At 38.0% G+C, this 15851-nt stretch overlaps 1 protein-coding gene across 3 annotated transcripts in view; it reads left to right on the forward strand.

The window, feature by feature from the left end:
- The window catches only part of LOC149833431 (calmodulin-binding transcription activator 4-like), an 86191-nt gene that overhangs the window by 23960 nt on the left and 46380 nt on the right, over positions 1–15851 (forward strand). For all 3 annotated transcript variants that reach the window (XM_090015120.1, XM_090015122.1, XM_090015121.1), the window contains exons 5-6: positions 2100–2145; positions 4513–5041. In XM_090015120.1, coding sequence (XP_089871246.1) covers positions 2100–2145; positions 4513–5041 — 575 coding nt within the window. The remainder of the gene's footprint in view (positions 1–2099; positions 2146–4512; positions 5042–15851) is intronic.

The following is a 15851-nucleotide window of genomic DNA, read 5'->3' on the forward strand; positions in this document are numbered from 1 at the left end:
ACTGGAAGTTTGAGGAGAGGTGTTAAGATTAATGTAATATATATATATATATATATATATATATATACACACAGATATGTATACATATATATATATATATTTTAATATATTATGTATATATTATAATAATATATATAATATATATGGGAGTCAAGTCAAAGCTAGTTTGACTTGCTCTCAATGTCTAGAACTCCAGCCGTTGGGAGCTAGTCAAACCAGTTTGACTAGTTCCCGGAGCTCTCTCTTGTTCTTCATTAGAGGACCTCCCCTCTCCATTCTACATCTTCTCTTATTCTCTCCTCTACTTTTCTTTATAAATATGGGTAGGTGTATGCCTTTGTAAGGCGAGAAAGTGATGGGTAGTTTTAGATATCTTTGAGTATTCTTGAGTTCATTTTGTAGTGAGGTTTTCATGTATTTTATTGTTCATTATGAATGAAATCATTTTTATTCACAAAACTTGTATTAGTTTGTATCTTGTTAGTATTCAAATGTATTTTGATTTGGCATTTGGATTATGATTTGGAATGTCTTGGGTTTCGCTCCATTTCGTGACATGCACTTCTCTCTAGAGCCATGCCTCACATCCAGCTCTCCGGAATCCGTATGACCATCCTCCCTTGAGTTTGAGTCCTAACAACCGCCTACAGCCAAAACTTTTATCAAAACTTTTATCATTGGAGTCACCTCTGAAGGCCAATGATGAGCCATAAAACCTTCTGCACACATGCCACACACTCCGGATAATCTGGTCCTTAGAATATTCCCTGTTCTCATGAAGTACATTGTTCCTTATGCCACAGTTTCAACTTTCCACAGCACAGCTATGCGATATCTTTACTGGACCCAAATTTTGAACCAATTGTTGCTGGATCTTGGTCAAAAGATAGTCTTCCTCAATGTATCAGGGTCTCTAGACACCTGCGAACTATATTCTAAAGAGTGTAAGATGCAAATAAAATTCTGTATCTAAAGATACAAAATATGGAGAATCAAAGAAGAAAATAATACATAAAATTAGTACTATGTCTTAAAAGAATTGAAGATGTAAATGAAGGCCGAATAAATCATTGTTCATCTTCACATGCTCTATACAATCAACATAGCAAGACGAGACAATAATGCTTGAAAAGGAAAAGACATTAGTGACAGTCCCTTTATTCACATGCAACAAATAAAGACTACCTAAATATGGTTCATTTTTTCAAGAACCAAGTTCAGTAACATAAAACAGTTATCCGTTAAACTATGGTTGCTGTTCAGCAGAAAATTTGAAGTACAAAAAAAAATTTACACAACAATAAATAATGTCAAGTAAATGATCAGTAATGCAAAAGATCATTAATTGATGAAATCTTTATCAAGGAAAGTAGGTATTTTGTGTGCGTATGTTGGTAACAATCATGGATCTATCATCATTTTTCATGTCAAACTGTATACAAGTAATGTAAGTATTATTCGGGGAGTCATCCTTAACCTAATAGAGAAACCTTGAAACCTCCTAATTTTCTCTTCTTGGAGATCCTGGAAAATTTTAACCAGGTGAAAAAAAACAAGGAACCGGGTCTTGGAAGAAATGGCTGCAGTCTAAATGTCCAAAAAGTTCTTGCTAAAGGTACTAGAATCAACTGCAAGCTGGAGATAATTCTAGAATCTCTCCTTTTTTTCTTTTGGGTTGGCGGGTGGGGGGAGAGAAGAGGGTGAATGTGGGGTATCTGGGATTGAATATACAAAACATCTATAGAGCTTTATGCAGCATGATTTTCATATCACGGCTGCAGCTGACAGTCCTAGTGACTATGGACATCATCGTCATAATCAACTTCTTTACTCATCATGATCATCATTTATCACATCGTCATGATCCTCATTCATCATCAACTTTCATACAAAAAGGGTTCCTGTATTTTAAGTGTACTTGGTGCTACAGAATTTTCAGTGTTTGTTGTTATCCTCATGAACTGCATCTGCATTTTTATGGATCTGACTAGAGCTGGCACTGTAAAAAATACATTGTAGTGGACATAGGCATCAACAATGATTCATGGAGACACGTTTATAAGTTTTGTTTATTTATTTTTTCATTTATCTGTCTGCAGGACATATGAACACATCGTTCTTGTTCACTACAGAGAAGTTTCCGAGGTGGGTACTATAGCTATTTCGATTGATTAGGAGGCCTGTTTATGTTGCCTTGTTTTTTTTCCTTTTCTCTCTCTTCACTCCAAACTGATGCAACCTTACTTGGTAATGACCACTGTTCTTGTTTATTACTTTATTCTATTGGTGCATGTTTGAAATTTTTTCTTGTAGACAGTTCCTGACATTTTTAAGTTGTTACTTGAGTGCATGAAATTGTGGATTCTACTGCGTTTATGCCAAGTCTACATCTTGTAGGCAATAGGGTGCGAATGGGTCTAATATGAGCAGCTTATAGTAAATCAGAATCCAAATATGAATATTATGCAACAGAGCTGTCCAGATTCAATCTGAATTTGACCTGTTATAGTAGAGTTGAATATGGATCCAACTTTGACATGATCATGCTGATCCGACCAAAAAAGGGAATTAAAAATAAGGGTTTATGTAATGCAAATGGATTGCATTTGGTCTGGATCTGGATGTAGATCTGACAGAAAGTACTTATCCGATTCCAACCCAAATTGAAAAGAAGTCTTATCGTGTAAGTCCGAATCTGACATTCAGATCCTATTTTGAGATCCAAATCTTAGAATAATGTGTCAAAATTGGGTTGGAGACCCGACCGAAACCGAACCAATTTAACCCTTACTGTTTATGTCTGAATCTTCGGCGAAGGCCTAATGATGCTCCAGTTAGAAGGATGGAGAAATGGGAAAATATATTAGTTAAAAGCTATGTCACACGGACTCGGCTAAGGAGGTGCCGCACCCGAGTCGACACGCCCCGACACGGGTGCGGACTCGGGTGCGGCTTCGGACTCGGCCCGGACTCGGTCAACGCCGAGTCGGACTCGGTCAACGAGTCCAGGCCGAGTCCGTCCACATTTTGGACTCGGTCAACTTTGACCGAGTCCAAAAATGTCCCTAAAAAACCATTTTTTTATTTTTTTTTGCTTAAAAATATATATAAAAAAAGGCACAGTGCAGACTGTGACTGTGCTGCCTGACTGTGACTGTGCACAGTCTGTGCAGTGTGCACAGTCTATGCCTGTGCCTGTGCACAGTGCTGTGCAGTGTGCAGTCACAGCCTGTGCACAGTGCTGTGCCTGTGCACAGTGCACAGTCTGTGCCTGTGCACAGTGCACAGTCTATGCCTGTGCCTGTGCCTGTGCCTGTGCCTGTGCACAGACACACAGACTATGCTGTCAGCTGTGGCATTTTAAAAATAAAATAAAATTATATATATATATATATATATATATATATATATATATATATATATATATATTTTTTTTTTTTTTGCCGAGTCCCCGTGTCCAAAAATTTTAAAATTGTGCCGCACCCGTGTCGCACCCGCACCCGCACCCGCACCCGCACCCGCACCCATGTGACATAGGTTAAAAGAGGTTGGGGTAGGCCTAGGAAGACATGGATGGAGGTGATAGGAAAGGATATGAATGCTTTGAACCTCACCGAGGACATGGCATTGGATAAAAATGATTGGAGGAGAAGGATTCATGTGGAAGACCCAGAATGATTTTCTTTTTTGGTTCATATCGCCAACCCCAATTGTTTTGGGATGAAGGCGTAGTTGTTGTTTATGTCTGAATCTTGTCAGTCACTGTTCCTGTCAAAGCAATGTAAATGCAAACTAAGATCAAAGAACCAGACTAACTACATTTACAATGAACCTGATTCATCAGTTTGTGATTTTTTTGTCCATTTTGTTGCCATTAATTGGTTTCGTAATGTCATTTTGCATTTTTCTTAATTTCTTTTATTATTTTTTCAAGGAACTGAAACCTCACCTTACCTTGTTACAAACTCTTCTCATCAACATCAGCGTCAGCCCATAAGCTCTACCAATAATCATACAAGTGAACAAAAAAATCTTAGAAATAGTTTTTTTGTAATTCTTAGCCAGAATCTCATTGCCTGTTAAAATATGGTTGGATCACAGATGCATGGTTGGATTCAACTCCATTCAGTCCACAATCCATTTATCTGATTTTCAGTTCTTCCAACTCATGGGCTGATAAGGTTATACTTGTGCAGAAAGTAATTGCAGTAATCTCCTCTGTGTAACTACTGGATAGGCTGATTAGTTCCTATATAAAATTAACATGACATTCATGGGAATGGGACAGCAGTTTGGGCATTTTGCCGTTTTGCTTGTGGGAGTATAACTGTTATGGTGTATGAGCATGAAAGTCATTTCTAAAGCAATTAAAATGACGAATGGGCTTTCTATTGACATTTTATTTCAAGATTATTGATGCTTAAAACCATGTTATTTGTGCTTGTTTTGCTATCAATTCTGAGCATATGCTGCTGTTGATAGGAGTGAGCAAGTTCATCCTTCACCTTTCAGGTTAGGAGCAGTCCAGGATCCACGTCTAACTTGGTATCAGAAGCTTCTTCCACCTTTAACAGTCAGAATATCAGTTTTTCTGATCCTCAAAATCCTGGTTACGTCCCTAGTCTTGGTGAAACGTATAATCCATCTTGGGGTTCAGTAAGCCCAGGATCTTTGGAAGAAGTTAGCTCCAAAGTGCTTCCTGCCAATGATTATGGAGAAGATTTCGATGATATGGACAGACCTGGAGAATTTGGGGCTCAGTCCAGGCCTGAGGTCAAACTCACTCTGCGCAGGCTTGCTGAGCAATTAAGCCTTGATTCTGATGCTGATAATATTTCCATGTATTATCCTGAAAACCAACCTTCATACTGTAGTTCAGACCAGGGCTTTCAGTTTTCCAGTGTTTCAGCAAACAATATACACAACCCTGAACAGGATAAGCTCATTAATCTTCTAAGTGATCAGGAGCGAGATCAACATCTTTATGGAAGTAAAAAGACATTTGATGACAAAAACATCAACCCGTTGCTGCAGAATCCAGGTATATATCACTCTTTTTTTGGCCACATATCTGTTGTTTTTTTATGGTATATGCAGTTTAAAGATATGATATCAATAGCATGATTAGACATCAAGAATGGTGCATTAGGTTTGTAATGACTGCATTTAGTCACAATGACTGGAACAAATGTACGGTCCATGCATCTCTTTCTCAATGCAACCCCTTGACCCTGCAGTCACATAATTTGGTCATTAGATATTATTCATTTGCCTGTCGACTTGAAGCTCAGACGTGGTTTCAAATCCTCATTATTCTATTTGTCAGTACTTCATAAATTTGAATGGCTGAGTCTGGGTATCATGTCAAAATACTGGCCTTAGCTCTCAACAGCAGCTTCAAGATAAATCACTAAAATTGGATATAAGTATAGTGTAATGAAATATGACAAATACAAACAAATGCCTCTTATGATCAAATACAACATCCACAAATGGAGACCACTTATGGGTCAAGATACAATCACATACACAATGCTACTTATGGGCAAGAGAGGCAACATAAAAATAATATAAAGAATCTATTGAGAGAGTGCGTGAGAACAAGTATAAAAAAATAAGAGGGGGTTCACCCCTATTTTTACACAAGAGGCAGTCTCAATAGAACTCTTGGATTGTTCCAACAACTCTATTGACTAGTAAAAAAAACCCAACTCTATTTGGTATTTGACCAAATAATCCCTATAAAAATTGTTGAGAATAGGTGGTTTTATGTTAAGTAATAGGTGGTTTTATGTTAAGTACTCTTATATTAGAGTTTTTCTGAAATTTTACTCTTATAAGGATTTAGATGTAATTTCTCTTTTTGCCTCTCTCTATTTAATATAGAGAGAAGCCCTAATCAAGATTAAGTGATTGAGTTTTCTGTGCAGCCGTCTCTCTCTCTCTCTCTCTACACAGGTGGCTGCCCTTGTCTACATGGTATCAAAGCTTGCGATCTCGGGAGCGTGATTTCGAAGAGGACTGATCTTCACCAACGAAATTTTTTTCCAGACTGCGGAAGAAAAAAATATATCAGGTTTGCTATTGCACTAGTGTGGAAGATCTGATAACTGATTTGGGATGTTACCCAGATCTGTCGTCAGATCTAAGGATGGATGGTACCCAGATCTGTCGTGATCTCCTGGAGCTGTAAACAGTTTTTATCTGTTTTTTTTTTTGGATTTTTTATCGCCTGTCGTGATTTTCTGGAGATAGATGAGTTCCTACTAATGCGTGCATGCTGTGATTGACGTGCTGCTATTTGGGTAACGCAGCAGGCTTCTGTGCTGCTGTGTCGCAGCCGAGAGTTGTTGGCTGTTCCTGCCACGCAGCAAGTGTTTGTGATATTGTGTGCCAGCCGAGAGTGTCATATTTTCTGTGCTGATTGCGTGATTACCGTGATTCTGATTTTTTTTGCTGCGTGTCATCGAGATATGATTGATCTATTTAATTGTTTGAAGATTGATTGGCAGTTATGCTCTATATGTTTTGGAAACAGCAGTTGTCGTATTCATATGCGTTGCAACTGAATAGTATTGTTGGTCGTGGTGTGTTTGGGTGCAGCAATGGTCTTAACTCCCTGCTGGGGTGAGTTGTGTTTCGTGCTGTATTAGTTTCAGCTATCCATTTGTCGTGGAAGCAGCAGGAGTGATTACCTGCTGGTTGTGGACTGTTTTGTGGAAACAGCAGGGCTGCTTCCTTATAGTGGTGGAAAACTCTACTTAAATACTTGTTGTTCTAGTGAACAGTATGGCTGAAAGTTCGAAATATGATTCGAAAATGGAACAGATTGGGGAGTATAAGGCTTTTGCCAACCCTTTCTCATATGGCTCTTCCGTTAGGTTGAATGAAACCAACTATGCCCGATGGTCCAGAACTTTTATGATGTCGGTATCTGGACATCGTCGAAAACACATTTTGTTGGAAGGCGAACCCACTGAGAAGTTGGGAAAATATGTTACTTGGGATGAAGATAATGACATAGTTATGTCATGGATCATGAATAGTGTCGAACCCCATATTGCAGATGGATTGATCTACTATAATTCAGCAAAACTGATGTGGGACAATCTTCGTGATACATACTCACAAGAAACGAATTTGAGTCGTATCCTGCAAGTCGAACAAGAAATATATAATTTGCAACAGGGAAATCAGACCTTGGCCCAGTATTATGCTTCTGTCAAAGCTGCGTTTGAAAGACTTAATGCTCACAGGCCTCTTTGTTGCTCGAAGCAAAAGGATCATCAAGAGCAAACCATGGTTGCTTGTTTTCTTACATGTCTTTCTTCAGATTTTTCTGTTGCAAAAGTTCAAATGTTGACTGGATCAGATGTTCCCACTCTTGCTGATGCTTATAATCGTCTGAGTAGACTTGCGATCTCTCTGCCATAGTCTCAGCCTGTAACTCAGTCATCTGCTCTTGTTGTCCCATCTAGTTATGGGCGTGGAAATATTCAGAATATCAGAGGACGAGGACGTGGACGTGGTATGGGAGGCAGAGGAAAGCTTCAATGTACATTCTGTGGAAAATCTGGACATTTAGAAGATCGTTGCTGGGATAAGCATGGTCGGCCAACATCTTCTTCATCAAAGTCATATACTCCTAAAGCAAATGTGACTACTCTCGAGGCAACAAATGTACAAGAGAATATCGTTGAAAATGAAAGTAGGATCACCCTTAGTCGTGCAGAATATGATGAGCTGATAGCTCTTCGACCTCCTGTAGCTGGTGTTGCATATTCAACCGGAAATCATCTTCATCTGACTGATAGTAAGTGGGTTATTGACTCTGGTGCTTCCAGACATTTGTGTGGAAATTCACATGTTTTTTCAGATCTTAAGGATGTTAAGGCTCAGCTTGGAGTCTCTTTAGCCGATGGCAGCTCCTCCCCGGTTGCTGGTCAGGGAAATATTTTTATATCCTCCTCATTACAGTTGAATAATGTTCTTCATGCTCCAAACTTTCCTCAAAGTTTACTCTCTGTTAGTTGCCTTATAAAAGAAAAAAATGTAGAGTAATTTTTGATCAAATGGGTTGTCATTTTCAGGATTTGCTGACGGGGAAGAAGATTGGTGGAGGCTATGAAGAAAATGGAATTTACTACCTACATCATCCAATGGGTTCTGTTCATGCTGCAGTGGAACATTCATTCAGTCATGTTCAGTAGCATCGTCGTCTTGGTCATCCTTCATTGTCAAAGCTTCGGTCGGTCTTTCCTCAGATTCCTTCCACCACATCATTTCAGTGTGAAGCATGTCAGTTGGGCAAGCATCATCGAAGTTCGTTCCCTTCTAGTCAGAGTCAGTCTAGTAATAAATTGTTTGAACTTCTTCATGCAGATGTATGGGGTCCTAGTAAGATTCCTACTAGGACTCAGTGTCGTTATTATCTTGTTATTGTTGATGATTTCTCTAAGTTATCATGGGTATTTTTAATAAAAGAACGATCTGAAGTTCCAAGTCTTATCAAATCCCTAATTCTTGAAATAAAAACTCAGTTTGAATCTATTGTCAAGATTGCTCGCACTGATAATGCTCTCGAGTTTAAATCAAAAGGTCTGTTACAATTTTACCAAGATCATGGCATCCAACCACAAACTTCCTGTGCCTATTCATCTCAACAAAATATGGTGGCTGAGCGAAAACATCGGCACCTCATTGATGTTGCCAAGACCATTATGATTCAATCTAATGTTCCTGCGTTATACTGGGGTGATGCGATTACCACTGCTTGCTATCTGATCAACCGCATGCCTTCGTCTTCTGTGGGTGATCAAATTCCATTACATATCCTCAAACCTAATGCTCCACTTTTTCCTTTATCACCAAAAATATTTGGATGTGTTTGTTTTGTACACAAACTTGGCCCTGACCGTGATAAATTAGCCGCTCAAGCTACAAAATGCATATTTATCGGTTATCCCAAAAATCAAAAGGGCTATCGATGTTATGATCCTATTTCTCGCCGAGAGTATGTCAGTGCAGATGTATCTTTCCTGGAATCCTCTCCATATTACTCTATTTCCGGTTCCCCGCTGCAGGTTGATCCAACTGAGTCTTTTCCATTACCTATACCTCCTTTTCCTTTGGAATCTGTGCCCTCATTACCAAACCAAACTTCATCCTCTTCCAGATTTAATAATCCACCATTGGTATATGTGCGTAGAGCTCCACTTCCGCAAGAGCCTTTATCTTCTTCTTCTCCTAAGGTAAGTTCTACTGACAATTGTGATCTTCAGGATGATGATAACATGCCTATTGCTCTACGAAAGGGGACAAGACAATGTACCTTATATCCCATATCTCACTTTGTCTCCCATGCCAGAATTGGACATCAGATGAAGTCGTTTATCTCAGCCTTATCTGCTGAAACTATTCCTCTGAACTATCAACAGGCAAAACTTGATACTCGCTGGAAGTTGGCTATGCAAGAAGAAATGACAGCTTTAGTATCTCAGCATACCTGGGATCTAGTTGATTCTCCAGCAGATGCTGACATTGTTGGATGTAAATGGGTATATACAATAAAGTACAAATCTGATGGTTCTATTGAAAGGTACAAGGCCAGATTAGTCGCGAAAGGGTATACTCAGACATATGGAATTGACTTCTTTGAAACTTTTTCTCCTGTTGCACGGATGGGTACCATCCGTCTTGTTCTCTCAGTAGCTGTTCAGCATGGCTGAAACTTGTGTCAATTAGATGTGAAAAATGCATTTCTATATGGGGATCTATCTGAGACGGTTTACATGCAACAACCTCCAGGTTTCGAGGTTGAGGGGGAGTGTCAGAAGATGTGCAGATTGAGAAAGGCGATTTATGGCTTGAAACAAAGTCCTCGTGCATGGTTTCAAAAGTTGTTTGACGTGATGTCAAGATTTGACTTTAATAGATCAGCAACAGATCATACACTTTTTATAAAGAAAACTAGCTCTGGCATAGTTGTTATGGTGGTATATGTGGATGACATCATTCTTACAGGAGATGATGTGAAAGCTATTGAAGCCACAAAGGCTCATCTTCAAAAACACTTTGTTACAAAAGACCTTGGGTCACTCAGGTATTTTCTGGGTATAGAAGTCGCTAGAAGCCGTGAAGGGATGGTTTTGTCTCAACAGAAGTATGTTCTTGACTTATTAAAGGAAACAGGCATGTTGGGAGCTAAACCAGCAAATATTCCCATGGACCATAAAGTTCAATTGTTTGAAGAAGGGTCAAAACCAGTTGATAGCAAAAGCTATCGCTCCCTAGTAGGGAAGTTATTATATGTAACTGTAACCAAACCAGATATTGCTTTAGCAGTAAGCAAAGTTAGTCAGTTTATGGATAAACCAACTGAGGTACACTGGAATGCAGCCATAATGATTCTCAGATATCTAAAATCTTCTCCTGGAAAGGGGTTATTGTTCAGGAAAGGTGGAACTCTGGAGATAGTAGCCTATTCTGATGCTGACTATGCTGGATTTGTAGTAGATAGAAAGTCTACCACAGGATTCTGTGTGTTTTTGGGAGACAACTTGATTTCATGGAGAAGTAAGAAACAAAATGTGGTTTCCAGGTCGAGTGCAGAATCAGAATATCGGGCTATGGCCCAAACAGCTGCTGAATTGATATGGGTTCGCACTGTTCTTCATGATCTCCAGGTGAAGTTTTCCTCTCCAATGTCCATGATGTGCGATAACAAAGCGACGACATATATAGCAAACAATCCTGTCTTTCATGAGAGAACAAATCACATTGAGGTTGATTGCCACTATGTAAGAGATATGATTCAAGCTGGTCATATCACTACAAAATACCTAAAGTCGGAAGACCAAGTTGCAGATATGTTTACAAAGCCTCTTGCTAGGCCAAATTTCTCCAAATGTTGTGACAAGCTGAGCATGATTGATATCTATGCTCCAGCTTGAGGGGGAGTGTTGAGAATAGGTGGTTTTATGTTAAGTAATAGGTGGTTTTATGTTAAGTACTCTTATATTAGAGTTTTTCTGAAATTTTACTCTTATAAGGATTTAGATGTAATTTCTCTTTTTGCCTCTCTCTATTTAATATAGAGAGAAGCCCTAATCAAGATTAAGTGATTGAGTTTTCTGTGCAGCCGTCTCTCTCTCTCTCTCTCCCTCTCTCTCTACACAGGTGGCTGCCCCTGTCTACAAAAATAAAAAAAGACAAAAAGAAAAGAATACAACAACAACTACGCCTTCATCCCAAAACAATTGGGGTCGGCGATATGAACCAACAAAGAAAATCATTCTGGGTCTTCCACATGAATCCTTCTCCTCCATTCATTTCTATCCAATGCCATGTCCTCGGTGAGGTTCAAAGCATTCATATCCTTTCCTATCACCTCCATCCATGTCTTCCTAGGCCTACCCCGACCTCTTTTAACTAATATATTTTCCCATTTCTCCATCCTTCTAACTGGAGCATCATTAGGCATTCGTCGAATATGTCCAAACCACTGACGAAGGCCTAATGATGCTCCAGTTAGAAAAAGAAAAGAATAAAGTAAAAATATTAATGTACTAATGGACACAACCTATTACAATGACTGGAATGACCAAAATACTCCTAATGGGTATTTACCTATTATATCATTATATATATATATACACGCATACAACTTAACACTCCCCCTCAAACTTACGGTGTAATCACCGAAAGTTTGTCAAGCATAAAATGAAACCGGGGAGAAGGGAGAGCTTTCGTAAAGAAGTCCGCCAACTGAAATTTTGATTATACATAAGGCATGATGATGGTCTTCTTCAGGTACTCTTTACGAACACAGTGGCAATCCATTTCGATATGTTTGGTACGCTCATAAAACATGTGATTGTCGGGTATATAGATGACACTTTTATTGTCACTTGTGGGTGATTGAATATGCACGCTCATATCTTTAAGTAATCTTTCTAACCAAACAATCTCTGATGTTATAATAGTCATTGCACGATATTCAGCTTTAGTAGATAATAAAGATATTTTCTGTTATTTTTTGCATTTCCACATCACTAGAGAATCACCTTAATCTCCTTTCCAATCTGAGTCAGAATAAGCAATTAGCTCAAGAGAAGATAGGAGGATAATAAAAGACTTCTAGAGATAGAGGTTTGTAAATATCTAACCATTCTCATCACAACACTCATGTGAACTTAGGTGGGAGAATGTTAAAATTGGCTAGTAGTATAAACTACATGCGCAATATTAGGCCTAGTAATAGTTAAATAAGTTAAGGCGCTAATCATTTGGCAATACAGAGTATGATCATTCAGAGGTGTCCCATCATCAATCTTCATTTTGTCATTAATAACTTCAGGGGTATCCACCATTTTTTCATCAATAATTCTTGACTTGTCAATAATATCATTAATAAACTTTGTTTGAGAAAGTAAATATCCCTAAGAGAATAAGCAACCTCAATTTCTAGAAAAAAATTAAGAAATCCAAGATCAGTCATTTCAAAATATTTTTTAAGAATACACTTAATATACTTTACTCTTTGTTTGTCTTCACCTATGATGATCATGACATCAACATACAGAAGGAGAACAACACTCCCTGCATCAAATTTCTTAGTAAACATGGTAGTATCAGTATAGCAAGGTTTAAACCCAAGTTTGAGTATAACATAGCTAAAACGATCATATTAGGCTTTGGGAGCCTGTTTTAAACCATAAAGCCTTTCTCAATCGAAACACCTTACCAGGAGGAACTTCATATCCAGGTGTATCCATATAAACTTCTGCTTTTATATCCTCATTTAAAAAATTATTTTTTATATCTATTTGGTAGATAGCCCAACCTTTAACAGCAACAACAACTGTGAGGGTCCTAACCGAAGTCATCCTAGTTGATTATAGTCTATCCCGTATTCTTGTGCGTAACCCTTGGCAACTAACCTGACTTTGTTCCTTTCTAGGGTCTCATCACTCTTAGTTTTAACCATGGTTTCCAGTTGAGGAAGCGGGAGCGGAAAGTGACACGGGAAGCGAGGTACTTTCAAAATTTTAGGAAGCGGGAAGCGTGGGACCACTTAGGAGCGAATCGGGAATCGTCTCGGAAGCGAACCGGAAGCGAGGGGGAAGCGAAAAAAATAAATAAAAATAAAAATAAAAAATACAAAAGAAAATTGAAAAAATGGGGGAAGCGTGTTTCCCATAAAAGGAAAGCACGCTTCCCATTTAAAAATAGTGCTTCCTTGCGCGTTTCGGAAGTGCGACGTTCTGCGCTTCTGAAGCGTGCTTTCGAAGCGCGCTTCCCCACTTACCTAGGCGCTTCCGGTAACTCTAGTTTTAACTTTATAAATCCATCTGCAACCACTGGTTTTCTTACCTTTAGGCAAATAAGATATTTTTTAAGTCTTAGATTTTTCAAGTGCTTCTAATTCTTCATTCATAGCTTTTACCCATTCGGGATATTCCTATTAAAATATATATATATATATATATATATATATATATATATAATACTCGATAGGGGTATTTTTGTCATTTTACATAGTTGTTTCTAGAAACAACTGTTGTAATAAATAGTTTAGATTTTTTTCTCTTTTCTTTTTTGTTTTTTATTTTTAGTACATTGGAGGTCCCACACTATAGTCGTTGAGACCCCCAAACGGTCATAAATATGATCGTTGGGGGCTCCCAACGACTACATGTGGGAGCCCCTTTTTTCCCTACTCTTTTGTGTATATATTAGGGGTGTTTCCCCATTGTATTCTTTAAGCTTTTGAGCTCCCATTCAATAAAGCTTTTTTTACCTTTTTATGTGTAGCCTTTCAAGGCCTCTTGAATTATCCCTTAGTGGACTTCTTTTCTATTTCTCTCTTGTGACCTTGTGCTTGTCCATTATTGGACCTTGTGAATGCATTAAGCATTCTTGTATTACATTTTCGCATACTTCATTACATGGTATCAGAGCCATACAATTCTTGGAGTTGAAGTCGTGACAACGCTCTCCCTCTCCCTTCTCATACCCTATCTGTGCAATGAAATCCAAGATTGATCTCTCCTTCAAATTCAATGGCAAGAATTACATGATGTGGGCATCCGCAATGGAGAATAATCACAATGAAAAAAAAAATTGGGGTTATGTAATGGGTTCTATTCCGGAACCGCAACTAAAGCTCACCAAGACAGGAGGTTAAGAAAAAGCTCTTGAGGGAGATGCTCGCCTCAAGGCTATTGAAGAACATCAAAGAAAGGTGGGAGATTGGGAGAACAATCATTCAAAAATTCTTGCATGGTTCATGAATAACGTTGAACTCAAGGTATATGCTAATATAACTAAATTTTGTAGAGCGAATGAGGCTTGGTTCTTTACGAAGGGTATATATACCAAAAAAGATATTGCATGAGCTTATTTTTTGCAAGAAAAAGTAAGAACCACCAAACAAGGTGATTTGAACATTCAAGATTATTATAGTGTTTTAAATCCTCTATGGGATGAATTGGCACTTTTAGAGCTTAAGTGGATAGCCATTTGATTATGTGAAACTTAGGCAAAAACAAATGGAACAAGAAAAACTGTTTCAATTTCTATTTGGGCTTCGTCTCGAATTTGAGCAAGTAAGATCCTCCTTCCTATATAGATCCACTCTTCCTCCGTTGGAAGATGTTATTGCCGAAATTATTCAAGAAGAAACTCGGCTTGGCATGAGTAAGAGTGTTGATGAGGTCTTAGCCGTGTCTAAAGCCGGCAACAATGTTAAAATATATAAACCCCTTCTCTTTGGGAGGCAATGTAACTATACCAACAATAAAAAGGAAGATGAAGGCAAGAATGGAGATCTTAAAGAAACACTTGTACAAATTTTCATGGCTCTTCAATAAATTCTCAAAGCTACCTCCTCTACATCGGGTGTCGCCATCGCCTCCACATCACTACCCGGTATGTATTCTTGGATTTTAGATTCTGGAGCATCCTTTCATATGACTCTCCATGAAAATGCTTTAACCAATGTATGCACCAATTCAAAAACATCTTGTGTCTCTACGGCCGATGAAACTTTTTAAAAAATAAAAAGTATAGGAACACTAGATCCCAAAAATTCTAAAAACTTTTTTGTTTCAAAAGTTAGAGTTGTTCCAAAATTAAACCTAAACCTTTTTTCGGTCTCCCAAATTGCTGATCATGGATGTGAAATATCTTTCTCATCTAATAGTTGTTTTGTGCATGATCTCCATTCCGGGAAGCGGATTGGGCAAGGCCATATGAAGGGAGACCTCTACTTCATGGATCATTTGACTCTTCCTTTAAACTCTTTTTGTACTTATGTCCAAGACAAAAGTATTGAAACTTGGCATAAAAGAATTGGACATCCAAGCTATTCAAAAATGTATCTTTTTTCTTCTGGGAACAAATTTTGTAAAGAAAAAGATATGAATTACAAATATTGTATTTTTGGAAAAATGAAGCCTATTCCATTTCCAACTAGAACATTTATTTCAACAAGACCTTTTGAATTGGTGCACTCAAATGTGTGGGGTCCATCTCCGGTTTTGTTTAAGGGTGGTTATTCATATTATGTAACATTCATCGATGACTTTACTAAATATGTGTGGATTTATTTTTTTAATTTTAAATCCGAAGTTTTCTCATTTTTTTAAAGAATTTTGCATAAAAATTAAAAATCAATTTCAAAGTAATATATCTATTGTTAGATCTGATTCGTGTGGCGAATATCTATCCAATGATTTCAAAAATTATCTAAAACAAAATAGAATTTGTCATCAAAGATCGTGTCCTTGAACACCTCAATAAAACGGGCTAGCGGAAAGAAAACATAGGCATATTATAGAAACCATTAG

The sequence above is a fragment of the Nuphar pumila genome, chromosome 7 (genome assembly GCF_984573655.1).
Source record: "Nuphar pumila chromosome 7, dmNupPumi1.hap1.1, whole genome shotgun sequence".
Lineage (NCBI taxonomy): Eukaryota > Viridiplantae > Streptophyta > Magnoliopsida > Nymphaeales > Nymphaeaceae > Nuphar > Nuphar pumila.